This window comes from Lepidothrix coronata, unplaced genomic scaffold (assembly GCF_001604755.1).
Source record: "Lepidothrix coronata isolate B3197 unplaced genomic scaffold, Lepidothrix_coronata-1.0 Scaffold17, whole genome shotgun sequence".
Classification (NCBI taxonomy): domain Eukaryota; kingdom Metazoa; phylum Chordata; class Aves; order Passeriformes; family Pipridae; genus Lepidothrix; species Lepidothrix coronata.
The window spans coordinates 4057462-4083053 of NW_016690197.1; the positions used below are offsets into that span (position 1 = coordinate 4057462).

Genomic DNA, 25592 nt, shown 5'->3' on the forward strand with positions numbered 1-25592 from the left:
AAAAAAAAAAGGGGGGGGGAACAGACTAAGCAATCTCAAGGTCTCTTACACTTTTAAGATGCTGTGATTCTTTAGAGCTTCACGTATGACAAGATAACAGAGGGTAACAAAATAAATTAAAAAAAAAGTACTGGAGATATTATCATTTTGATATCTTAAATCCAACTTTGAAATGCAAGCCCTTCACACAAAATGTGCTTCTGGATAGATGTTTTTGGAATAAACTAAACCACAACAGAGATTAGTTGGATGAGACCACCTATTCTACACAGCTTCTTATAATGGTCTCTCCTCTTCATTCTCTGCCCAAATATCAACAGTGCATTTAACAAGGCAAGACACACTCCTGGTGGAAAACAAACCACTTGTGGAAAGGTATAAGCATCCACAGACATGTTTATGAAGTCAGTTTTGTCAGTGTTGCGGTTTTTGTTTGTTTATTTGTGATAGCTGTACATGGGCATGCCATAGTTCACTTACATGACAGAAGGTGGGCTCAAAGTAGACAGTAGAGTTGATGCTGGTTTTTAGTTCTTGCAGTTGCTATACTGATCTGGTCATCATGATTGATATGTCCTCACCAACTTTGTTACCCATTAAAATTTCCAGTTTTCTCTGAGGGGCAGTAAACAGGTAACTAAGTAATTAAGTTACTCCCCTGCAATGGAAGAGAGTATTCCAATAAAAGTGAAAAGTATTCCAGTAAAGTGTAACAGTGAATTTAAAATGGAAATCCTGGGTCAACCCAAGCACATCTGCAGCACATCTATAGTAAGTACTACTCAGACAGAGCTTGCAACAACTGCCAAACGGCTCAAGAATTACAGATCGGATCTTCCTTCTATGATTTCATGAATCCAAGTAACAATTCCTCACTTTAGAGTAGCATATTTTAAAAGAGATTTATCCAACAAAGATGGATCCTGATCTTGTAACCAAAAATAATTACATCAACTCTTCTTTATACAGATACCAGCTGAGCACTGCAAAGACAGAAGACAGGTGAATGTAACAGTATGGTTGTCATCAACAGTTGCACTTTTGCTCATTTAATAAGCTTGTGTTTCCAGAATTTGTGCAGGGATGAACAACCCTCAGCTGTAGTTCACCGTCTGTGTTCCTGTGCTTTATAATAAACAGGTATTTGCTTTTAGACAGTGTTTCAAAGCTTTCTATTTAACAAAACTGCATTTCAAATACAGCATTGCCAGTAAGAAAACAAGATCAGGTGGTGTCTGTGACTACAGCACAGCTAACAAACTTCCCTGAATTCAAAAGCTTCCTTCTTCCCTGGCAAAGAAATGAACTCTTGCTATTGGTGCTAACCAATGAAGATACACTTTCAGCTGCAGTTTCCACTCATGACATGCTCAGATTGTCTGACAGAAATGAGTGTATGGAGCAGTTTGGCTTTGGACATAAGTCACGTTGCTGCCACTGACTGAAACAGGAGTCCTGTCAGCACATCCTGGCCAGAACTTGTTATGTGGACACACGGCTACCATATTCTATAATCCCTACACTCTTCTCCCTTGCCATACTGACAATACAATCAAGAATTAAAACCACGACATCACCATTTTCTTTCAAGACAAACAGCAACACAACTTCTAGGAGAAAGGACCTGCTTGGCCCTTACACAATAGAGACAGTGCATGCCTATGTGTGTGAAATAAGAGGAGTTTGCATGTTCTTGATTAACAAGCAGCCTATTCTCACTGACCTAGTTAGAAAAAACCCTTCTCCCTTGTACTTTTTTCCTCTAGATGTTTCTATTTTTGAGAATAAGCTGGAGAGATGCCATCCATGCTAGCAGAGAACAAAAATTCAGAGTTCCAAGAATAAGATAAAATACAACATGCAAAAATGAAAATACTGAGCAATAACTACAGATTACATATATCATGTACAGACAATTGCTCATCAACAGCAAATAAGTACCAAGCTCTCACCAACACAACAGTTTCCTAATAATCCTGTAGATTCAAGCAGAGAACTTCTATGGAAAAAGAAAGTGACATAAAGTGAGTAATTACTCACACAATAAATCAACATGAACACCAAAAAGCATAATCTGCAAAGACTTAGACAGCTTTAATTTCATAATCTCTTCTTACATACATATATTTAAGGCACAGTGCAAAACCTTTAAACATTAACCATAGAATCCTTACTGCTGTAAACACTACTACTGCCTCGTGACAGGTTGCCTTGGCAAGAATGAAATGTGGAACACATCTTCCTTGAAAAGAATCAAGGAAAGAAAACAGAACTTGACAAAACTTTTTTAAAACTTCTTTTGTGTCTTAATTAGACACAAAAACTCGAGCTGCTCTCTCCACATATCAGGGAGTCAGACAGCCTGAAACCAACTCTGCATACCGTATATATAAAACTTGCATTAAAATGGCATGCAATGTTTATACAAAACAACACCTTAAATCATACAACTGTGATTTTTGTTTTATAAAACAAACATTATTTCAGCATGATATAAGCAGAAAAGAAATAATGACCTGCCATTCACGGATTGCTGAGAGTGCTATACAGAATCCTGAGCAGATGGCACATAAGCTTGGTATTTTGGGTGGTTTTGGCATTTATTACTTACTATTTTTGAACTGAAGATATATGCAATATTATCTTTTAAAATGCAATTGCTTTAGAAGAAACAGGTCATTACACATTTACTTTTGGAGAAAAAAAGATGCTTTACAGCAAAAACATGAAAATAGAAGCTTTTTAAGAAAAGCTCAATGCTCCATTTAGTCATTTCCACCACACAACTTGAGTAGGATTTTCCGGTAGTCTCCTGAAGTATCACCCTGGAAAGGAATGCAGAAAAAGAGAAGTTAAAGAACAACCAAAAGAGGTGAAGCCAGGGCTGAAGAACTAAGAACTTTCTTTCCAGGGATGATTTGGCTCTACTTTTACAGAAATAAGAAGCAGAGTTTACATATACATAACTCTGCATATGCATGCTCCATATTTACTGAAACCAAGTTTTGATTAAGTTCAATCCATTAAATGGGTATGGCCTGTTCTGTTTCTGAATGTCAGAACAAAGGAGAAGTGTGGAGGGAAAAGATGCACAGCTTTCCCACCAGTGTCTCACTGCTTTTTACTCATACATTGGTGGTTACATGGCATGCAACTATTATCATAGAAGCACTCCTTCAGAGTTACACACTTGGGAAAAGCTCCTGCTGGGTAATCCTCTGTGGCAAATGGCAGCAACGCCATATAGTTGCTGGCAAGCAAATCAAGACAGTTGGCACACACCTATTCCTTCAGAATCTTTGCAGGATTCTTTCTAAATGCCACCAAGTTACAGCCCCTCAGTGTCAACAGCAGAAGGAATAAACGGGGGCTTAACAGATTTGGCACCCTCATTAAAAGGTAAATGAAAGTGGCACCAGTCACTTTCCTCCAGCTCGTACTACCCTGCCATTGTCCAGGCACCCTCCTGACTGCTGCTAAGGCTCTTAACAACAGTAGGATGGTGGATCAACTGCAAAAGAATCTGAAGTTTAGCCTCCTTCCAAAATCTTGTATTTTCAAGAGAAAGAAATCCTCTACAAGATTTTTAGGAGCTTTACATTCTTTCAACACATATATGAAGTAGAGCACCACTGTTACTCAGCTGGAGGACTGAGTGGCTTCTACAAGATCATATTCAGAGACTGGGACAGAGACCAGACTTGAAACCAGGTCTCTGAAACCCCTCTAGACCAATTTCCCTTTCCTTGTCTGTTAGCTCCCTTCCCATTTCTAGCTCATCTACCCCCATGCAAAAGCAAGTGCTGTCTGTTCTCTGCTACATCAGCCTCCACTATCCCCATGAATGCAGCAAACCAACACAGACAGCTACAGTCAGAGCAGTTAACAGCTACTCAGTGTCAGTATCCACCCCCATAAAGGATGTCGTGGCAGGAAAGATAAAAATCTCCAAGTCTTACAGTGATATCTGTGTAGAGAGATCTGCCGTACATCCGCTTGTATTCTGCACGGATGTCCAGCAGGTCAACCTCGCTGCGCGACACCATGATTCGGATCAGAGTCCTGTCTTTTGTTCCTGCTCCCTGAAACAAACAAAACAGCAATGTAACGTATTAATGATGGGTGGAAATGCTGTATGATATAGCACTGGTTAAAAATAAAATGACTCACCCCCCCCAAAATGCCTGTTTACTAGCATAACCCCACTGACTTCAATAAGCTTGAAAAGAATTTGGCCTATCACGCTTCAACAAATTAAATTTCATGGTAGGACACTAAGTAATTTCTTTGCACAAGAACAGTTCGGAAAAGAAAGGGGATTGACAGTGGTACAAGGGGACAGGAAAATTTAGTAAGTTTAATGGCCTATTTATTTATTTCTTCTAGACCTTCCTACTTAAGATATACCAATTTCAATTAGTTTTAAGCATATTTGTGTTTTTCCAAGTGAAGACTTTGTTTTATGTATGGTTGTATTCATCTCTCTGTTAAGTGGATCAAATTAGCTAAATTTTTCCAGCCTTTCATAATAATGACTGCATCCTGTTAGTCATCTGCCCACTAAAAAATGTAATCCCTTCAGATGAACAGTTCATTCCAATGAGCTGTACAGGAATTAAAAAAACCTCATACTATAAGTTTATGTAACTTGTCATAGGCACTTACCTTCATAGCTTTCTGTAATCTCTCTGCAAAAAAAGCTGGTGTGTTCTTGAGACACTTAACTGCAAAAAGAAACAGTATTACAGAAATCAGCCATTCCTCCTCGATCAGAACTCAGTAATTTTTTCAGTTTATCCTACACAGTCACATGCTTTAATTTTACATAAACATACACTTGATACAGTGCAGCTTCCACTCCTTCTGTTAGTCACTGAAATGTTTTTTAATCCAAACAGTAGCTGCAATAAAGTTAAAGAACCTACACTTCATGGCTCAAAGCAAGCTTTTCTGTCACCAGAAGCCATCTAGTGTGAAGCAGCCACAATGAACCTTCAAAGTCAAATGACCAGATTCTTGCTTATGAAGGAAAAAGAGAGGATGGGAAGGTGGCAGAAGACTTGAAGTAATACATAGTGCTCCTAGCTGCTTCTTAGTTCTGAATTTTCTAGTCATGCATGTGCAAAGTGTGGCAACTTGAGTGCTGCCTAATATAACTTGGGTAGCCACCTATGATAGCAGAGACTCTTAGGTGCTTCCTTCCTCTTAAGGGTGAGCTGTCACAACCCTTATTTTAAAGTTCTATTTTAGCCACCAAGTTCATTAGGACTGAAAAATTCTTAATGTGCTCATTTAGTAATGACTGGATTTTATATTTAATTAGCACAGTTCATTAGAAATCTGAAAGAGCAAAATCTAAATCAAATCACTGTCATGTTAATCAGGATAATGAAAGAATCCTCCATCACTCATCAGAATTGAAATCTATACATTGATGCAATGTTGGTTACAAGTAAACAATCATGCAATCTGTGGCGAACTACAGAGAACACAGACCACGCTTGACATCTTATAGCACAGAAGGGTATCAAAATCAATCACACAAAATCAATACAGAACCAAAGGGGTAAACCTAAATATTATTTCACGGCAACACACATTCTATATAGGAAGAAGTACTTTTCTGAGTAGGAAAATGTAGATGAGAGATAGCAGTTCATCACACAACTGTCAATGATACATGTAATACTACTCAAAAACGAATGACAAAATGAAATGCACATTTCTGTATCACTGTATTTAGCTAAAACAACACACTTGCACTTTAAGATGTTTAAAGATGTTATTGTTAGTTACCAGTTGTACAATCCAGAAAGCTTTAAAGAAAGCAAAATTAAATATTTTCAATTAGAAAACCTTTTTTTCCTACAAATAAGGTTCACAGAACAAATGATGTTAACATCATTGACTGATTTAGATATATGTGCATATACATATAAATAGAAAAAACTCCACAAAATCCATTCAATAAAGGGAGTTATTCAGTGAATATTAATGACAAGTCTTGTTCTGAAGGCTAATGACTTGTTTGCAAGACACAGTCTCAGTTTTGAATCTGTATCTATATGGAGACCTGTCAAGTCACTGCAAAGCTCCATTAAGTCAAATGACTTCCAAATTCTGAGAATAAAGTTTCTTTCCCAAGGCAATCTTTTACTACAAACACTGTGAAATACCTCTTTTCCCTAAGCTTGGTTTTCTAACAGTACTTTCTGAGATGACAAATTTTGAATCCTGGAAAAGGTCTGAAAATGTATCATACACAATGAGCTAGACTCAGCTTGGGTCATTAAAAGACCAGTATAGTGACACTGTGGCAAGCAGAGTAAGAACAGCAGTTACATAGTTCACATATGTACAAAAGAGGTGAGAAAAAAATTAAGCTTTTAAAACGGATTCCCATTTTGAAAGATTTTGTTGGAAACTTCAATGAAAAAATTTGTTGTGGTTGAGCCAAATATCCTCTCATATCTCACTTCCAAGTGATGCAAAGTTCATTTTTCCTGTTTTGGTAGGAGTTTTGGGGGTTTTTTGTGTCTGGTTTTTGGTTTGGGATTTTTTTTTATGGCTTTTTGTTACATTACTATCATATTCAAAACCAAAGAAAAACACCTTTAAAGTAGGAGCTCTAGGTACCACAGTATGTTTACAGTAATAAACATAAAAAGAAATGGAGATGTAAAGACAAAAAACAAGAAAGTGGCTCACAACTATATCTAGAATAAAACATTTCAGATAAAACTACTACACAGCAACTGGAGGCCTTGTCCCAACCTCATGGAAATCAATGACGACCTCTGAAGGGACACCAGTAGATCTAAGGTAAGATTTTTCACTCCTCAGTACTGGAGGCAATTAAAAACAAAGATTTAGAAATCTGTAAACGCAGGAAATGTGAAAAAAATAACCCCTTTGTCATCAAATTTAAGTTTTCTTTCTACTAAAAGGAGGTAGAGGTAACTAATCAGAGTCAATGCCTATATTTTGCTGGATTTCCAAGGCTGTCCCAAATACTCCATTCTCACTGACTCAGCAGTTGGTACAGGTTCTCTTCACTTCTTAAAACAGTGTCAAGTACAGTTAGTAATTCTCTCCTCATTTTAACACGTGAAATTTAAATTCTGTAGTTGCCTGCAGCAAAAGCCTGATCTGTCATTTTGAGGTGAATTAAGTGCCTCGCTTTACCAACCACAAGTGACTTCACAGAAAGCTCAACACGAAAAGCAGGAAACTGGAATTACTGCCAACAAGAACATCCTTATCTGAAGCCACAGATGCCATGTGAGCCAATTCAGCTGCAGCAGAATACCAGAAATGAACTTGCTGAGATGACACATACCCACAGCCAGCATGCCCTTCTCCAGGTCTCCAGACATTTCGCGACATATGCTTTTCTCAATGTCCCGGTTGCACATCCTCTGGTACTCATTGAAGACTGTTAAGAAAAGAGAGTTTTCAGGAGTTAGCTTTGCAAAAATGGGTGGTGTTGGTACATGCTGGATGGCTTCACTTGATATCGCGTTTCTCAACTTGATACTGTAACGTATTCACACAAGTTTTAGCACCTCAACGACTAACACTGTGCTATCAAGTATACTGTTCCATTTACACCTTATCTTGCTCCTTCTATCTTGTCTAGTTCTGTTCTTCTGACTAAAGGGCTAGACCAAGAAACCATTGTAAGGGAAATAGTGAAAATTCTTCTAGAAAAGGCTCTGGGTGTCAATAAAATTAAGAAGAAAATATTCAGGTTCTCATACACACCCCTTTCCTACATTCAAATACCTCAATACCCCAACAGAACATTTTAAAAGTTCTATGTAGTTACTAAAACATTCCCACCACTACAGACTGATGTTACACCTAATACTAACAAGTAAAACGGGAAGGTTGCAAGTGTCTTGTGCACAACACAAGTATGCAAAACTGAAACAACTCTAGTTTTTCAATTCTTTTGTCAGAGAAACATTTGAACAAGTATGATCTCTACCTGCTCTGATATTTAAACAAGATGACTACAATGTGCAGTATTTGTTCAGCCTTTTCAAAGCAGAATTCACCCTGCTTTTCACTGATATCTCACTGTGCTCATTTTACAGATGGGGGAAATTCAGGGGCAGAGTGATGTTGTACATTTTCACCATTACCCACAACAGAATCAGGTTCCCGCTTGTTTCAGACACCATTACCTGCTCTGAGGTGGGCCCTGCTTCTTGCACACAGAATGGCATTGAACTTGGATTCATCAGTTCCTAGACGGTTCTCTCCAGCTGCATACAACTCCTAAGCAGGGAGGGAATTCACGCTTCATTACTCAGAAACGTAGTCAGGCTGAACAGTTGAGTTACAGATTTGCTTCCTTACAGCCTCTCCACTTTTTATATTTATTTCTTAGCTTATGTACTGCTGGAAAACAGGAGCAAGCAATAAACAGCACCTAGTTCTAACTTTCCTATAATACGTTCTGCTTGCGTTTCTATCTTGATGCATAAGTGCTCAAACACAACAGCTCCAGATTACTAAAGGAGGGGAAATTGTTTAAAAAGTACCTGAAAACTGTTCTTCCTAGTAGTCCTTACATCTAGCTTTTTTTCTACACCTCTAGGTGTGTTCTGGGACATTCTTGTCTTTTGGCTAAGGCATACTATGTAGAAAGCTAATTACATTGCTATTTAAATGACAGTAGTAAGCTAAAATGAACCAGGGTTTTCCCTTTGCTATGTGAGGAAATGGAACATACAGGAAAAGCAACAGGGCAAGCATTACTAAACACAAGTGCCTTATTTGCTGCAAAAATCCAGAGTTCCTTAAATAACACACAAAAGCTAAAGCAGGTGTTGAATAGATTAAAATTTAATGTTTACCCATATCACCTAAAATCTCTTTGGGCAATTTCTTTAATAAACAGCACAATGGCATCATCCAACACTTGGAAAACCCAGAGAGCTGACAGAATGGAAGTAAAATATCCTATGGACTCTATAACCAAGAGCTTCATCTCTGTTAACACACCTACATGGTTCTAATGCTCTGTCAGGGCTTTTCATATCACTTCCATCCACTGAAACTTAAGCACTACATTAGGAGAAGTCACAAGGTGTCCAAAACTAACGGTAAGCAGAAACCACACAGTCAAATTTCAGTGTATTGAGTTCACTGTACTTAGAAATGATGAAGCATTTCCACTGACCTGCACATCTCTCTGGACAAGAGACATGTCAACAGTTGTACTTTCATCTCTGTTTCCCTGAAAGAATTAGAAGATACAGAAGTGTTACTGATGGGCTTTGATGGGCTCCTTTCAAATTAAAACAACAACAACAAAAAAACCAACCAAACAAAAACAAAGCAAAACCAACCAAACAAAAAACCCTCACCTACAAACACACACACAAACCAAATTCCAAAATCCCAGCAGGCAAGTACCTGAGAAAGTGAAACTAAAAGCCTCTGAAAGTGTCCAGATGTGTCACTTTTTATTGCTTCCTCCAGCGTTTTCTTAAATTCTGGAAAAGAGATGCAATCATGAATCATCATACATCCCTGCTCATTTCCTAAATTCATATTATCAGTCAGTGATTAAGTAAGAAAAGGAAGAAAATTTGTATGGAGCAAATCTAACCTGCTTTATAGACCCTGTTGAGTTCCTGAATATGCTCGTTACTGCGAGAAGCTAAGATTTCAATGAGACAATTTTCATCTGTGCCAACACCCTGAAACAAGGCATAAGGAGAAAACAGATGTCAGATTCTCATCTGTCTCCTACAACCTAGTATAAAAGAAATGTAATAAAATTACATAAAAAAATTCAGAATATAACCTTGTATAGAAAAAGACAAAGCAATTTAAATGTTACTAATGATGTTTCTAAGACAGACATGTATTAAAGATACAAAATTGAACAGATAATTGAAATTATGATAACAATCTTTCATTTAAAAAATGTCATCCTTCATCCCAGATTTTAAGAATCCATTTTTTTTACCATTAATGATTAATTTGTTGATTCTAACAGGTAACTATCACTAACTAATAGATAGCATTTGCAATTACAATACAGCTAATATTATTTCATCCTCATAGATAGTTTTATATTGTGACTAAAGATCACATAAATATATGTACTGACCTTCATTCAAACATTGTCTTAAAATACAAATGTTTGACCTGGTTTTCTTTAAAAAAATCTAAATGTTTATAAAATAGTCCGATTGCTATAAAGTACTCAAAACTTCCATAAATATTTTAGAGAAGGTTCAGCATGGGATAGGAAAACACACTTTTGAGGTGGGCAAAAAGATAAAAAAAAGGTACACAGTGACCAAAATGTTTGTGAAAATAATGTTCTGAACTATTCCTGAGTACCAAGTGTAAAGTCCCTGGAAACCCTTAAGTTGAGTGGGTTTAGAACCAGTTCTATTACAGCTCTAAGCAAAACCCCAAAAATAAAAGCTCCCCATACAGTGGCTGGCTTAGAAGAGAGCTGCCTCAGTGCCTTACTCAAGACTATGTAACAAATTAACTGCAGAGACTGTTAGAACTCAGTTTCTGCCTTTTCTGAGTATTTCTTTATCAATATATTTTTTGTTACAACACAAACCTATCAAATAAGTCTTTATCCTTAACCTATGGGAACAACATTTCTCCATTTTATTATCATATATTTCCAAGAAACAGAGTACAGAACAGTCAAACAGTGGGTTGAACATCTGGACACAGAGGAGGGAAGGTAAGTCCAAGCTTTTAAATGGCAACCAAATATTTTAGCAGCTCAGCTATTTCCTCTATCTTAAAAATTTGTATCTCCTACACAAACCTTTATAGCTTCCTTGATTTCATAAGCATCAAACATGACAGGTGTCTTCATCATTGCCATGATTGTCTTCTCAAAGTTACCTGATAGCTCAGACTTGAGATCCTTGATCAAATCCTAATGACAAGGAAAAACAAGGAAAAATGCATAAAGACCAAACTTAACAAAAGTAAACACGAAAAATATGCATTTTAATTAGAATTCTTTATGCACAAGCACCAATAATGTATCTTCAAAGTAAAGCTGTTCCACTTAACACTAAAACCAGAATAATGTAATATGTACATTGAGGTAATTAAGGTCCAATTAAATAGACTGCACAGATCAAAGAGTAAAAGTAACGATTTAGGAGAGAAACTGCTTTACATGTTTTATCTGAAACACTGCATGAAGAATTCAAGAGTGGGTAAAAAGTAGCACCCTGAGCAGGCTATGGCTTACAAACCATCTTCTCCTAAAGCTCTTTCCAATCCTTTTTTTCCCAACACTAAGCCTTCTGACTTCCACTGAAGGAATGCAGGCTCATATTCCTTCTTCCCGCTGTTCTCCCGATGTACCTACCTTTCCATAAGCTGTTTTGAAGGACAGCATTATCTGCTGCCGTTGCTTGTTCGAACGACTTCCAAGACAGTCGATAATGGCTTGCTCATCGGTTCCTGTACAGGCACACAGACACCACAGAATGAGCAGCATGTCGTGTGAGGACTCAGCTTTCTGTTTCCATTTGATCCCAAACTCTTCTGAACCCAGCTGAAGGACATGCATGCCTTTAAATCATCTACAGTATCTACTCTTGCATACGGCCACAGAACTTCAAGCTCTACCCCCAATCAAACACAGTAAGAACAACAACAAAAAAAACCCAAGAAAAAACTAAACCAAACTCATTATGTTGCTTATGCCTACAGGAACTTGCAATGATTTTTCTGATAACCAAGGACAATCACATGTGAACTATCCCACTCAGTACATGTGCAACAATGGAGAAAGATCAGTGCTGAATCAAGCTGCAATTCTACTTTTAACTGAAATATAAATCCACAGACTGCTCACCTAATCCCTTCATGGCCTTCCTTAAGACTTCTGCATCCTTCAGAGGGTCAAAACCCGGTGCATCGGTGATTGTGCCTCGGTTTCCATGCTAAAATGAGATCAAATTGAGTTGCATATTAGCATTAAACAGTAAAATACTGTGTTTTACTACTTTGGAAAGATGCCTACTGTTACTCATTTTCTTTTTGTGAGTAAAGTAATAGAAAGAACTCAAAACAACCCTACCTAAAAAAATTTGTTCATTTCTACACACGAATTAATGCAAGGTCAAGAAGGTTCATTGATATTAAATCTGCTGTCCAGTAATTAAGGTTGATGATACTGTACATACAACTGGCAATACTTCATAAAGTTAGGAAAGGCAAGATTCCTTAAATTTGAATTCACATCGAATCTTTCTTCTTGGATAATGCAGTAAAACAGCATTTATTTCGAGTCATATGCCCCTATATTGTTCCATCTGAAAAGGTTCTCTCTCTCTCTTCACTCAAACTTCTTTTCATAACTTTATTTTCAATTTGAGGATTGGTTTACACTACTACAATGAAGAAAATGGAGAGAAACATATACATCTCGGGAAAAAAAAAAAAAGCAGTGAATGCTCTTACTGTTACAGGAGAGACTGCAGGCCCTGTAGTTCCTGAGTAAGAGGGCATAGATGGATTCACAGCTGGACCTGGTGGATAATTTGGCATGGGCTGCTGCCCTGGGTAAGCTGCTGGTGGTTGTCCTGGGTAGTTCATAGGCTGCTGACCAGGCGGTGGTGCGGGCTGGCCTGGGTATCCTGGGTAAGCTGGCATTCCTGATGGTGGATACCCCCCATAGGAGGGCTGCTGTCCTGGTGGAGGTTGCCCAAAGCCACCTGGAGGGACTGGTGGATAACCCCCAGGTGTTGAAGGATACATGCCTTGTGGTGCATTTCCTCCAAAGGTCCCTGCCAGGTTGGCTGCCTGCAGTGACAGCCAATACAGCAAGAGAAAGGAAGGGGTACAGACAGCTGAGTTTCAGTAACGTGCTCAACACAATACAACCTCCCCTCTCACCAACACAGACAGACACACATCTATAAAAGAACTTTGCACTGATCATGCCTTACTAGCAAGGAGGATGGATAAAACCTGCCTGTGTTCAGTTGACTCTTGCTTCACTGTGACCATCAGCAGAGCCAACAAACACAACTGCCACTGCATCCCACACCACTCACACCAAAGCATATCCATGGCCACACACCTCTGATTCTAAAAACTTAAGCCAAATAATCCCAGCAACACAAACCTATACTTAATCTTTCTCTGTCCATGGCTGCCTTGCATGATCACAGCATCCCCTGAGTGCAAGGGTCTTACTCTGAGCAATCTTTGGCTGTTTTATAGACATTCGATGTGTTAGTAGTTTACAACTTGCAGGATTTCAGACTACATTTGGAAAGACTTCTGCAGAAACTGCACAAAGATACACCACATCAATATCATCTCCCCACGTGACACACTCGACCCCTCTTCTACAGAGGGACCAGAACTGACATTTAGTGACTGCAGTATTATCAGAAGCTACTTGCTGTGGATATTGCCATGTGCACCCCAGATACTTTGTTGCTCATTTTGCCTGCTGGCTGCCAAATCCCTTCGCTTAATCGCTGCCTCAGGAAGGCATCTATAATGCAAATGTCTTCCAACAAACTGCATTCGTTATGCAGCAGAACAGATTTCTGAAGACTAAAGTTGTCAGAAGTGTCACTCACTTCTGTTCTATGAAAAAAAAAAAAATCACCCTGGAAACGTCTGCATTTTCTTCAATCAATGTAAAAGGTTTTTACTTCCATCTGTTAAACATCAGTGCTTATAAGAGATAGTCAATCCTATATTCTTTTCAAGGATGAGTCATTGATACCTCCCTACTCTGACTGGGCAAAATCCAGGTAATAGGCAAAATCTGGACTGTGTTTGCAAATGTGAATATATTAACAGAGGATACTCTGTGTTAATAGTCTTTTTCCCCACTCCTCTACACAGCAAAAGGCAAGTTACATTAGTTTTATGTCCATGACTTTTGAAGCTAGACTCTTAAATCAACATTTAACCAGTGCTCTGTTTCCTTAAAACAAGGAATAGCTTGCAGCAACTGTTTTCTTCAAGAGATGATATTGAATGCTCACTACCTAAACAGATTAGACATAAAGGCACAGAATTCAAGCGATAAACTTGACAGTGACAGTGCCAGCAACACAACTTTGCACTTAAGGAAGTCACAGTAAAACACATTAAATGAAAGCAAACTCACCATTCCAGCCATCTGGTTGGGATTGAACTGGTTGGCATAGCCAGACACATTTTCCAGACCAATTGGAGGTGGATTTGAAGGTGGATAGGCAGCACCACCCCAAGGACTGCTACCTGAAATCAAACACAGCTGCGCTGAAACAAAAAACTACACCTTTTTAAACTTCTTACCACTTAAATTTCTAATGTAATATGTGTTCAACACTACAGGAAAATCAACTGAAGAGGTGCAAGGTAGCAGTGCAATTATTATATAAAGAGAAATTTCATTGGATATTTCTAGTCATGTCCAAATCTGTAAGTCTCATTTAAAACAACTCTAAACCTATTTCAAGATTAACACTCAAGACTTAACACTGTAAACACCATATTTTGACTAGAGGGTAGTTTCACTTAACTATCAAGTTGTCCAGGTATTCCAGTAGGAAGATAGTATTAATTCCACTGATGCTGCAAATTTGAGAGATGCCCACAGAGCACGACGGTCCATTCACAGATACCCAAGTCATAAAACTTGGCTGCACACAGCAGTATGGTCTAACTTAAGCCAGAATACTCTGCTGAGAAATAGAGTTTATCCTCCCCGGTAGTCTGGCTTCTCACTGTACATCACTTTCCCTTCCTGAGTTAGCTTGCCTAAATCCAACTGGCCACTTTCTTTCTACCAACAATACTAAAAACTGTAAAGTTCACCCTGACAACCAAGCAATAGTTGCATATTTCATCAGCTTGGTATTGTTATAATTGCTACCCTTTTTAACAGCACTCTGCCTTCCATAGGCAACCATCTGCCTAAGAATAGTGAATTAAGGATAATTTCATAATAAAGAGCCTAATTCTTTGTGGGATATGGTTTTAAGTAGTGTAAGTAGTGTGACTGATTCCTCCCCATACTTGTTTTTCTCACTAGCTACCTTCACAACTCAGTACCAACAGATCCTTGACACTTTCTGAATTTTTTCAAACTGTGACCATCTCCTAGTGCTGTGTGCTTCATCTGAGATGAATGAAAATGGACTTTATATGAGGACATGGCAGAACACACATATTAGATAAATCAGAATCCCCAGCACAGATGAAACACGACTTAACAAGAGCATACAGAAAGCTTTGGTGAGTCAAGAAAACACCCTGCAGTCTTGTTCTTCATCCATGCCACCTTTCCACTCCAGACCACCACTGCCATTTAATGTTTACTTCATCTAAGCAACTTACCTGGTGCTGCTGGTGGATATCCACCCGCTGGGGGATAGCCTGGGTAACTCATTGCAAAGATCTGAAAAGCACGTGTGATACAGTTAATTTCTGTAATGCTTCACTCATTACATCACATACAACTAAGAGCCAACATGTATGCAGTAGCCAATTACCAAAATTTAGACATGAACTGCCCACTCTGCCCAGGCTTTTCTCTGAGAAACCTCTTTACCATTCTTTTTGCTGGACTAATAAACATATTCAGATAGCTGAGTAGTTCCAGAGTCACTCCTCAGACTATTTTACTTATTTGTTCCAGTTGCTACTTACTGCTTACTTGGTCTGTTCTGTTGATTAGGATGTATTACTTGAACATGCTTCCTTTATTGAGCTATTAAAATCTCCATAAGTTTGCAGCTCACACAGAACAGTCTGATTAATCAAGAGTAGAAAATCATTTGACAGACAAGCTACATCTCAAGTGAGTAACTGTATGAGAAGTGTTAGAAGGCATCTAAATGCAGATATCTGCTAAAGTGCAAGGTCAGAGTAAGAAGCACAAGGGATACACCTTCATGCTTACAGCATTGTCATAAAATATGAAGGGTCTACTGACAGGGTAAGATCACTAGAACAAATTGGATCCCTCAAAATGGATAGTGCCTCTGTCAGCACAGAAGTGCACAGAGTCATTAGATGTTCAAAATAGAAGTGGAGGTCAAAAAGGAAGAACAGCTAAATGAAGGACAAAATTAAAACTGTCTTCCAGAATACAAAAGGCCTTATTTTAAACAGAATAACTCCCAGGAACAATGGTAAAAGTAACTCAAGGAGCTTGTTCCAGATGAAGAAAACATCCACAATGAATCTTAACTTTTTAGAGGTTATTTTTAGTGACAATTCCTATTGTCTATTTTTAGAACTGCTGTGCAAACTATTCCCTTGGGGTTTTTTTCCCCTCTTTCCCCTAAAGCACTACCTTTTGCATCTGGCTTGTTTTGCCATGTTTTGGATTTCAGCTGTGGAGTTTTGTTTTGGATTTGGTTTGCGTTGGGGGGGTGGTGCTGTTCTTGTGGGATTGTTTTCATTTTGCATAATCATATTAACTTTCCTTTCTGGTTTGCATGGCTCTTTTGCACAGCAACAGTGGAATGGAAAAACACCTTTTTTTTTTTATTTTTAGTAAAGAAAATACAATTAGGGAATCTTCAATTTATTTAAAAACTGTTTGGACTTCATGCTGCTTGCACTAATTTAAATTTAAAGAGAGAGAAATTACCTAAGAGAAACTGCAATGAACAGAGGAGACCAGAAGTTATAACCCTACCTTACCTACTCCAGTGTGTAAAGCGTCTAACAGACTCAATAAGCAAACACAGCTTCTCAGCAGATACAGGTGTATGGGACAGGAGAGAGGTCAGAAGAAAAAAAGATAAAAAAAAAAATTCAAGAGAAGGCAGTCTGGCACTTCAGAGCCTCTCTAATTCAGTAATAGGCTTTACATAATAAAGCATAAAAAATAAAAAACAATTATTACCAAGTCACTCAAAAAAACAAACAAAAAACCCACACACAGTCTAGATTCTTAGCATGAATAATGTCAATGTGTACATTTTTAGATACAAATTATTACAGCATTGTAATGAATTTTATTTCTTCAGGTGCAACCATAATTATTTTTTATTTTTTAGCTTCACATGCAAATACAATAATGACAGGATACTCAAAAAAATTGTAAGATGCCTTTTCAACAAAGCTTTAGGTACAAATTTAAGGCAAAAGGCACGCTTTTTTTTTGTGGCAGAGGGTGGGATAGACCTTGTTTGCTTTTAATCCGATGTAGAATATTAATTTTTAAATTAAAAAAAAATTAAAAGAGCCTTTTGGCAATTAAAACTGAGGTTGAGAAGTAACAGCTAACTTCATTAGCAATCTGAAAAAAAATGTTACTCTCTATATAAAAATGTTCCACTTGCTTCTTTTGAACACTGTATTTATCCAGGACCTTTCCAAGGGGAAATTTTCCCAGACTGGTTTGATTCCAGGCAAACTAGATACACAAACACACTGACTTCTCATGTTCAAAAACTTCCCTGATGACCATCTTTTCTGTAGTTCACCGAGTCTCTGTTGGCCAACTCTCTAACTTAAGAAATATTAACATAGAAAGGTAAGTTTCCCAACCATTCCCACAACCTTGTCTCCATTTCAGCTTCTAATCCCATCTTCCAAACTTTCTGATGCTACATCCACATCTTACTAAAACTGTCAGTGACGAGCAGCAGTTGGCTGCTGACAACAAAGTGGTGACACAGGCCAGGGAACAGAAGATACAGAAATCCACCCTGCTATACAAATATTGCGTGGGAGGATACAGGAACAGCAAGGTCTGTGTTTGCTCAGTCATAAAAAAAGTAGTGGAGGAAAAAATCCAAACAACCAAACCACACATGGAAAGAGGGAGTGCCCTGAAGGAAATACAGAACAAATACTGTTAAGGTCCTCTCCCTATTCCCAGTGTTCAGTCCTGGAGACCGACCTCAGGACTCTATAAATAAAGATCTGAGGTTTTACTCCCACAGTGAACATTGATCACTATCGTGCTTCACACTGCAAGCCATGAAGTGCTCAGGCTCTTCAGCATTTTCCTGCTGCTTGGCAAAGGTAAGAGGAAACAGACCTGCTCATAAGAGATTAAATCTGTAATATACTTTCAATGGGAATCTTGAAAATATGCTTCTCTAAGACACAGCACGGCAGAAAAAAAAATTTGTATCAAAATTTGTATCAAAAATACAAATTACATATAACAACGGCAGAAGTAAAGAATAAAATTGTAAGGCTGCCAGAAAACTTCTGTTTCAAGGTACAACAGAAATAAGATCAGCAACTGCATTCACGCCCATTGCTGGAATTTATTTAGTGACTGCTGTTCAGGGTCCAGCTGTGCCAAGGTTCAAATAATTTGAGGACAAAAAAACGGATGAAAAACCGTGACCTTTATTTGTCAAAAATAATTAGTTTAATTATGCCCATTTCACAGGGAACATCGAGTAAAGCGAAACCCTTGGCCTTTGCTCCTCCACAAGGTTAATTACCAGGATACAGTAGAAAAGGCAGCCTAAAGCTATAAATTACGGTGCCTGCTCTGAGACTGATCCCTGATTGTGAAACCAGCAGAGCAGAATTTATCACCTTACAGTACGCTGTCGTTTTTCATCAGATATGAACTGAGGTATCCACCGCTGTGCTTTTGCAAGACAAGGACAAGCCACAGTCAGCATCATACCAGCTAACTGCTATTTTAAGAGCCTGAGCAAGATTCATCTTTGACTCAAGCACTGCAGCACTCAAGTTGTTCTCTCTTGTACCAGGTGAAATATTTTTCATCCTGACAGATAAAAAGCCCTGCAATTTTAGTTTCTCATTAAGTCTTCTGTGTATGTGACTCCCTGTCTAGTCTTCTTTTCACTATCAAAAAAATAATGTAGTAGAATGGGTTCCTCTTCCAACAGGGCTAATTTCATGCCACCCAAAACTAAGGAAAACTCTTTTACACAGATCTTATCACCCATTGCTCACCTTTACTGGGCTTCATCCAAGAACACATATTTGAAGAGTACTAGTATATCATCCACTTCCTATAGAAAAACTTTCCTTAAGAAAACTCAAACCAGCTCTGAATAGATGGCAAAACAGAAACAAATTCAAATAAGGTTTTCTTTAAAAAACTCTCAATTGCATGCTAGTATTGCAACTCAGGAGCACTGCTAGTTTCAATGATCTTTCTAATTCATATCATCATAATTATTACTATTATAGAAATACTTTATTGGAAGATAATCTGGCACTTTTTGACCTGCTGGCATAAGCAGGGAACAGGGAAGAGCATCACAAAGGTAGCACTTGCAAATCTAGTCAAAGTAAAGTAGAGCAATTGCCAGTCCAACAAAGAAAAGCTGAATGGGAAGATAGACACATAAGCCACAACTGAGCTACACTTTTTCAGTGATAGAAGCCCTACACATATGCTCAAGGCAACAAAAACCAAAGAACTTAATTGAGCTGCAAGGACTTTCAAGATCCATGTGCAGCAAAAACATGAGTTAATTCCAAGAGGGTGATTTCACTTTGGCTTCCTACTCTGCCCTGATCCAAGTGTTTCCTTTTGTAGCACACTCTTGTATTTTAAATATTCCAAGGACAGTATTGCAAGTCAAAACATATACAACAACACAAATACACTCTCCAAACAATGTAAGAAGCAAAAAATAATACTAAAGTTTATGAGATGTTTGAAGAAACAATGGAATGGGATTGTTCCATTTCAAACTCATAACTTGTCATAGAAATAATTTGTTGCAAAAACCAGTCATGCTATAAATAGTCTGAATTATGTTCCCAATTGACTAATGCCTCAGGGATTTATGCTCCTCTATTTAAGTTCCACCATGCAAGAACAAAGTTTTTACATTGTTTGTGCAAGTCAGAATAGGTACATACCAATTACTGCATGAACTAAAGCAATAGTGTAACATTCAGTATCCTAGAAAATACTAGAAAAATACCTGATTGTTCATTTCACACCAACGATTTTTAATTAGTTGCTGTGCCCAAGCCTGAAGCACAGAGCCAGGGAGTGGCTCCACTGCAAAAGCAGGAGGGTTCCAGCATTCCCCAGCCCTTCGAGGTAACAGAACAAAAGGATGACAAAAGTCCTCTGACAATACTTCCCACATTTACACTGTTTGGGCTGCAGAAGAAGCCAAATAACAGCAAGTTGTCCAAGTGACAACTCTCCAAAGACAGGCACACTGGCAGGACCTGCACAGGACCTTAGCTAAAGGCTGTATGGATATATCGTACACTGCGCACAAAACCTCTGTGCCCCGCACCAGGCTGACAGCCTCGGGATGCCACAGATGAAAAACAGGTATATATGAGTGTGCAAATACATCAGCTTTTTCATAAAGGTGATGGTTTTCATGCTTTCTAGACAGGGAAGGCTTACACATGCAGCTGTCCAGCAACACCAGGAAGATACCATTCATCAGTGAGCAAATGGACACCCCCCCGTTCATTCCAGACTATAAAGAATTACTGATTTACAGCTCATTAATTCTTTCCAGGAACAGACTTGCTCAAGAAAGAGCGAATTTAGGGGAGTAAACTAGAAAGACAGGTATTTCACAACAACCATAAACAAGCATTGTGAAAAGAAAGCAAGGCAATGGCCTTCAAACCTAGCCTGCACTTGATATAGCAAACTTTGGTCCTAAAAGTGTACCACTGAAAAGTAACTATTTTTACCCCTAAATCCTAACATTTGTAAGATGCATTTATTCTCCCAGCTAATAGAAAACCGAGTATTTTTAAAACACTGTCAAATGTAGCCAATAACCAGTTACTCGCACTATAGAGAGGTGCACTGTTTACACAATAAGTGCAATTTTCCTAGCTTAAAGTTGTTATCTCTAGCAACAATAACAGGGATATTTGTGCTGTCTGTTTCAGGTAACTTAAGTACCTAATCTAGAGCAATTGGCAAGCCCAAAGCTCAAAACTAACATGCTTTTTTACCCAAGTCAGAGGTCTTTGGGATGCAGAAATTAATCACAGCGAGTATCACTTCATATGCATGTTGACTGTAAGGCTACAGTAAAGTTTTAGCACAAACAGAGGCCTTCAGAAGCTTTAAAACTCATTTAGATTTTTAATATGGGATTGATTTGTTTGACAGTTCTTAAGCCTACCAGAAGTTCAGATCCAAAAGCCCGAATCAGATGCCCGCCTCTCCTACAGCTGAACTGAATTAATGACTCCAAAAAAGAAAGGAAATGGTGAAGTCCGGTGCTTCCTCAAGAGAACAGCAGAGCTAAAGAACAGAATGACCTACCAGCAACACTTCCCCAATGCCCTCAAAAAAAACCCCACCACACCCACACTTTGTACTAAAAGAAAAAAAAAAACCCAACAAACAAAAACCCAAAAACTAAACCACTTTTAACCCCCCCTTAAGAATAAGACAGTATCTCCTTTCTCAGTCAGAGAAAGCATAAGGGAAAAAAGGAGGTAGTATCTGGCAGGGACTTAGTTCACTTTCTTTGTGTATCTTATAAAAGAACATTGTTATGTATCAGACACCACTGACACTCTGCACTGTACAGGGAACAGCCAAGTAGTGGGGCTGTGTCAGCTTGTGTTTGTTTTATTCAGTCTAACTTTACACAATCTAGTGACTAGCACTGGTCCACACTCAGCATCTGTGACAGCTGAACAGTGTGGATACAATTTCACATATACAAACAAAAAAACAGCTGCTAAGCATAGGCAGGATTGGCTGCCTGGTCAATCACAAGCACATAAGAAAAACTGTGTCCTAGATGGGCACCAGTGAGTCCCAACTCTGACCTGTAAGTGACTTCAGGCTTGGCCCAGCCAGCATCTAACCTCTTATCAAGATTCTGCAGCGAGCTCTGATAAAATCTGGAACAAACATGGAGCAACAATAGAAGCTCCAAAGTTATTGCTGTCCTTTGATTTGCTTTTACCACTGCATTACATTCTTCCCAGCTTGAAGGAACTGCCTGAAGGAAATTCAGTATTTACATCAAACACACCTGCTTTCAAACAAACTGGCAAAAGCAAAGGGACGACCTTCACTTCTGTGCGTGACAACAACTCCAGTTTCAAATAGGTAAAAGTGTTGCTCACTGAAGGGTAAACATGCAGCTTTTTCCTCTTTTTTTCTCTCCAAAAAAGTCTTTTGCCACATTCTTCAAGAGAAACTCAAAACAAAAGTCACTACATACAGCTAACAAGTCTCTGTCCTTATTTCCAACAGTTTACATAATACATTTTTAAAATATATCCAATAAGAAACATGTTTCAAGGTAGCTGACATAAATGTATGAAATAAAAAAAGAAATTACACTGGTGCCATTATTCAGTTGTATATTTAATGTAATGGAAGCCTTTAACTGCAATTTGAAGCTGACAGAAAAGTTTCTATGGATGATTACATAAAGCCTTGGCTAAACATAAATGAAACTTTCAAATTGTTCAGAAGCCCTGCTATTTCTGTAGCCACAATTAAACCATCTGCTGTTTTCAATTACAACTCTGCTTTAACTTCAGCTTCCTTTTTTTATCCCTAGATCTCTATAACAGAGCTAGAACTATATAAGCTCTGTCTTAGCTCTGATTAATGCAATGTTACTGAACAGACCCTCTGGAAGCTCTATCTTTCAAGACTTGCTAGAGGTCTAGGAAACAGCATCTCCTGTGAACTTCAAAGCAGACAGACTTCTTGGCTTGACTTTTTGTAGTAGATCAAGTTCAGTATTTTAAGTTGTTACCTAATGCTACATCTTTACTATGTTTTTTATTTGACTACATAAGGGCCCCCATGAAATATATTCATCCCACTGCTCATTTCATTATATCTTTTAGTGGCTTCTGACATTTCACAGAATTTCCAGTCTAATGAGTCAAAACTTCTGGGAACTATAGAGAACAAGCTAAAGTGACAAAGCATATGAATGAATGTGATGGCTACTCCAGAAACTTTAAGTACAGATTCACAGAGACATTTTGGCCTCTGACCTCATACTGAGGTCTCATATTGAGGTCAGACAAGAGAAAGATGCATAAATATTGTTGACATAAAATCATTAGGCCCTTCAAAATCTCACTGAATCTTTATGGTATTCTATACAACAAATTCTCCCAGTGCTTTGGGAGCAGGGGGGAAAGAAGTCACAAGAAGTAGCTACAGAGGCACTTTCAGGAAGAAAAAAAATCAGCAGAAATGCAGTGGGGACAGGGCCACAGGTGAAACGGGAAGCAATGCTCAGTGCAAGTTACCCTGCTGCATCAGTGGGAGGAGAGTGGTCCACATGACTCTCATAGCAGCTTGCAAAACAGGAAATCATAGTTTCTATGATTTTTCCCCCCAAGCTAGGGGGAAAGCGTTCATACACTCAAGCCTTACAGCGGGCATGCACTCACACTAGTTTTGTACTGTTTCTGATGTTACTGTGAGTGCTCCAGTAAAGCACTGACTCACTCAACAGAAAATAACTGTGCTGGGGTTGCCAGGGAACAAACCTCCCACCTCCTACAGCAGCCAGGCTTTTAGATGCATAAACCCTAATAACGAGCTCCTTCATCAAAACACACTGCACCAGCACTTTTCTTCTCTCTCGCCAGTCTGCTTTCTCTCCACACCTTCACCTCAGTCTTTCTGCCTCAGTGCATCTGGCTCCCTTTTAGGCTGAGCTGCCTCACATGCTTCTGCCACTCCCTCCAGAACGCTGTCCCTCCTTATCAGGAAGGAGCTTCCAGGAACTACCATTACTCTATGAAAAAAAGAAAAACATATCCCACGAAAATACTCCCTTACTGCCCAGAAACAGGATGGGGATAGAGAGGGAACTTCATCTTTCTTCAAGATGTTTGTGTGGTTTTATGTCGCACACACGTAGCAAGAGTTGAAGAGTGTTGGTTTTAAGACACTTCAGTGTCTCGAAAGCACTCTAAGTACATGCCGTATAAGAAGTAGTAAAGTATAAGAGGTAGTAAAGTTCCGCAGTTTGCAAAATGGGACCTTCGAGGGGCGGAGGGGAATAAAAAAAGAAAAAAAAGCATTGCGTAATGTCCAGCCTACCATCTTAGGCTGCTTTCTAACTGTACACATCTAAATTACAAGCTCGAGATAAGACACGGGCACAGGCAAAGTACCGAACTGCAACGACAACAGCAAAACACCTCTTCTCCTCCGAAACCACCCCATTTCCCTAGGAAACGGGAGTCGTTTCCTACCAACCGCGGAGCTCCAGGACGCCCCGACCTCCCCTACGCCCAGCCCCGGGCCGCTGCCCGTCACCCCGGCTCCTGCCGCCCCAAGGTCCCCGTCCCTGCGGGGACACGGCGGGGGCACCGCACGGCCCCGCACACGGGCTGTCCCTCGCCCCCCGTCCCGCCCCGTCCCGCCGCGGGGGTCGCGCCTACCGCGGGTGCCCGGGAGCCGCTGCGGCCGCCGCCCGTCCCGGCTGCTCGGAGCGCTGCGGGCGGGGCCGGGGAGCGCCAGGAGGAGCAGGAGGAGGAGGAGGAGGAGCCGCTGCGGCCCCGGCTCCTTCGCCCTCCCCGCCGCGGTGCGGGGCGGGCCGGGGGCGGGCGCTGCGGAACGTGCTGGGTGCGGCGGCAGCGCCGGGGAGGCGCCCGGGCCGGGAGCGGGCACCGGCCGGGGCTGGAAACACAGCACAGCCCGTCCGACCGAGAGGCGGCTTCCAGCGAGGGGCCCGTTTGATAAAAAGAAAACACACGGCGGGGGAAGAAAGGAGCTCTGCCCGTCACATGGGCAACCTGGGCATTCCCCGAGGGCACAGCGCAGCCCGAGGGAGCGGGTGATACGGCTAAAGCAAGGACGCTACGGTTCAACTCAAGGTTGTAACATCGGATTTAAGCCCACAAACTGCCTGTTCTCAGCAGGAATTCATAAGACCTTTCAGAAAACATGCTTTCCAGGCTAGGTGGGACAGAAAACCCCATTTTTGTCATATGTTACATACGTATTCCTTGAGTAAAATTCTACCAAAAATTTGGAGGAAGGAGATCGTTCATGTTGACCTTTTCTAGCACAAACAGTACTAGCTAAAGGCTTCAATAAACATCTTTTTTTCCTACATGCATTCTTTAAAGATGAGTGAAATTGCTCACATGGAAGCATTTAGGGGAACAAAACAAAATAATAAAAAGGAAAAATGAAAAGGGCATTTTCCAACTACATTTTGTTTGCCAAAGACACTAATCAAAATAGCAAGCACAGCATTATCTGACTGAATCAGAGCATTATACAACTTGGGTGGGGAATGAACTTGTCCTTGCAGCTGGGATTTTTGCGAACAGAGTCCAGAACCTCCTTTACAGCACTTGCTTCCTTAATAGATATGCATTCTAACAGGTGATTTCATTTAGAATGAAACTAATTTGGACAGATGTGTTCATGCTTCTTAAAGCATACCTCCCGTTCAACCACTTCATACAGTGAGTGTGACACCATGTGGTACAGGATATCCCTTGGGTCAGTTGCAGTCAGCTAAACTGTGTCTCCTCCCAGCTCCTTGTGCACCCCAAGCCTCCTCGGTGGTGGGGTGCGGTGAGAAGCAGAAGGGGCCTTGGCTCTATGTAGGAGCTGCTCAGCAATAACAAAAACATGTCTGTATTATCAGTGTGTTCAGCACAAATCC

At 39.6% G+C, this 25592-nt stretch overlaps 2 protein-coding genes across 3 annotated transcripts in view; one reads left to right on the forward strand and one right to left on the reverse strand.

The window, feature by feature from the left end:
* PLAC9 (placenta specific 9) overlaps nucleotides 1-1153 on the forward strand; it is an 11886-nt gene extending 10733 nt beyond the window's left edge. Inside the window, exon 4 of the mRNA XM_017807161.1 lies at nucleotides 970-1153. Coding sequence (XP_017662650.1) covers nucleotides 970-980 — 11 coding nt within the window. The 3' untranslated portion in view covers nucleotides 981-1153. The remainder of the gene's footprint in view (nucleotides 1-969) is intronic.
* A 316-nt stretch (nucleotides 1154-1469) lies between these two features.
* ANXA11 (annexin A11) lies at nucleotides 1470-24418 on the reverse strand. Of its 2 annotated transcripts, none has more exons than XM_017807160.1 (15): nucleotides 24355-24418; nucleotides 15361-15421; nucleotides 14147-14259; nucleotides 12490-12816; nucleotides 11867-11954; nucleotides 11375-11469; nucleotides 10817-10930; nucleotides 9623-9713; nucleotides 9427-9506; nucleotides 9191-9247; nucleotides 8190-8283; nucleotides 7340-7435; nucleotides 4666-4724; nucleotides 3960-4082; nucleotides 1470-2825 (listed from the first exon to the last, which is right to left on the reverse strand). In XM_017807160.1, the coding sequence occupies exons 2-15, from the start codon at nucleotides 15410-15412 to the stop codon at nucleotides 2766-2768; spliced, it is 1449 nt and encodes a 482-aa protein (XP_017662649.1). In that variant the 5' UTR covers nucleotides 15413-15421; nucleotides 24355-24418; the 3' UTR covers nucleotides 1470-2765. The 2 variants fall into 2 exon arrangements, with proteins under 2 accessions (XP_017662649.1, XP_017662648.1); XM_017807159.1 differs by having other exon boundaries at nucleotides 12475-12816.
* Between the last annotated feature and the right edge of the window lie 1174 nt (nucleotides 24419-25592).

Coding starts and splice junctions, on each gene's coding strand:
- ANXA11 (XM_017807159.1), bottom strand. CDS start 15,412: ATGAGTTACCCAGGCTATCCCCCAGCGGGTGGATATCCACCAGCAGCA. Junction 12,817..14,146: donor CCAACCAGATGGCTGGAATG/GTGAGTTTGCTT, acceptor CTGTCACTGCAG/GCAGCCAACCTGGCAGGGAC. Junction 2,826..3,959: donor CTCTCTACACAGATATCACT/GTAAGACTTGGA, acceptor ATTCCTTTCCAG/GGTGATACTTCAGGAGACTA.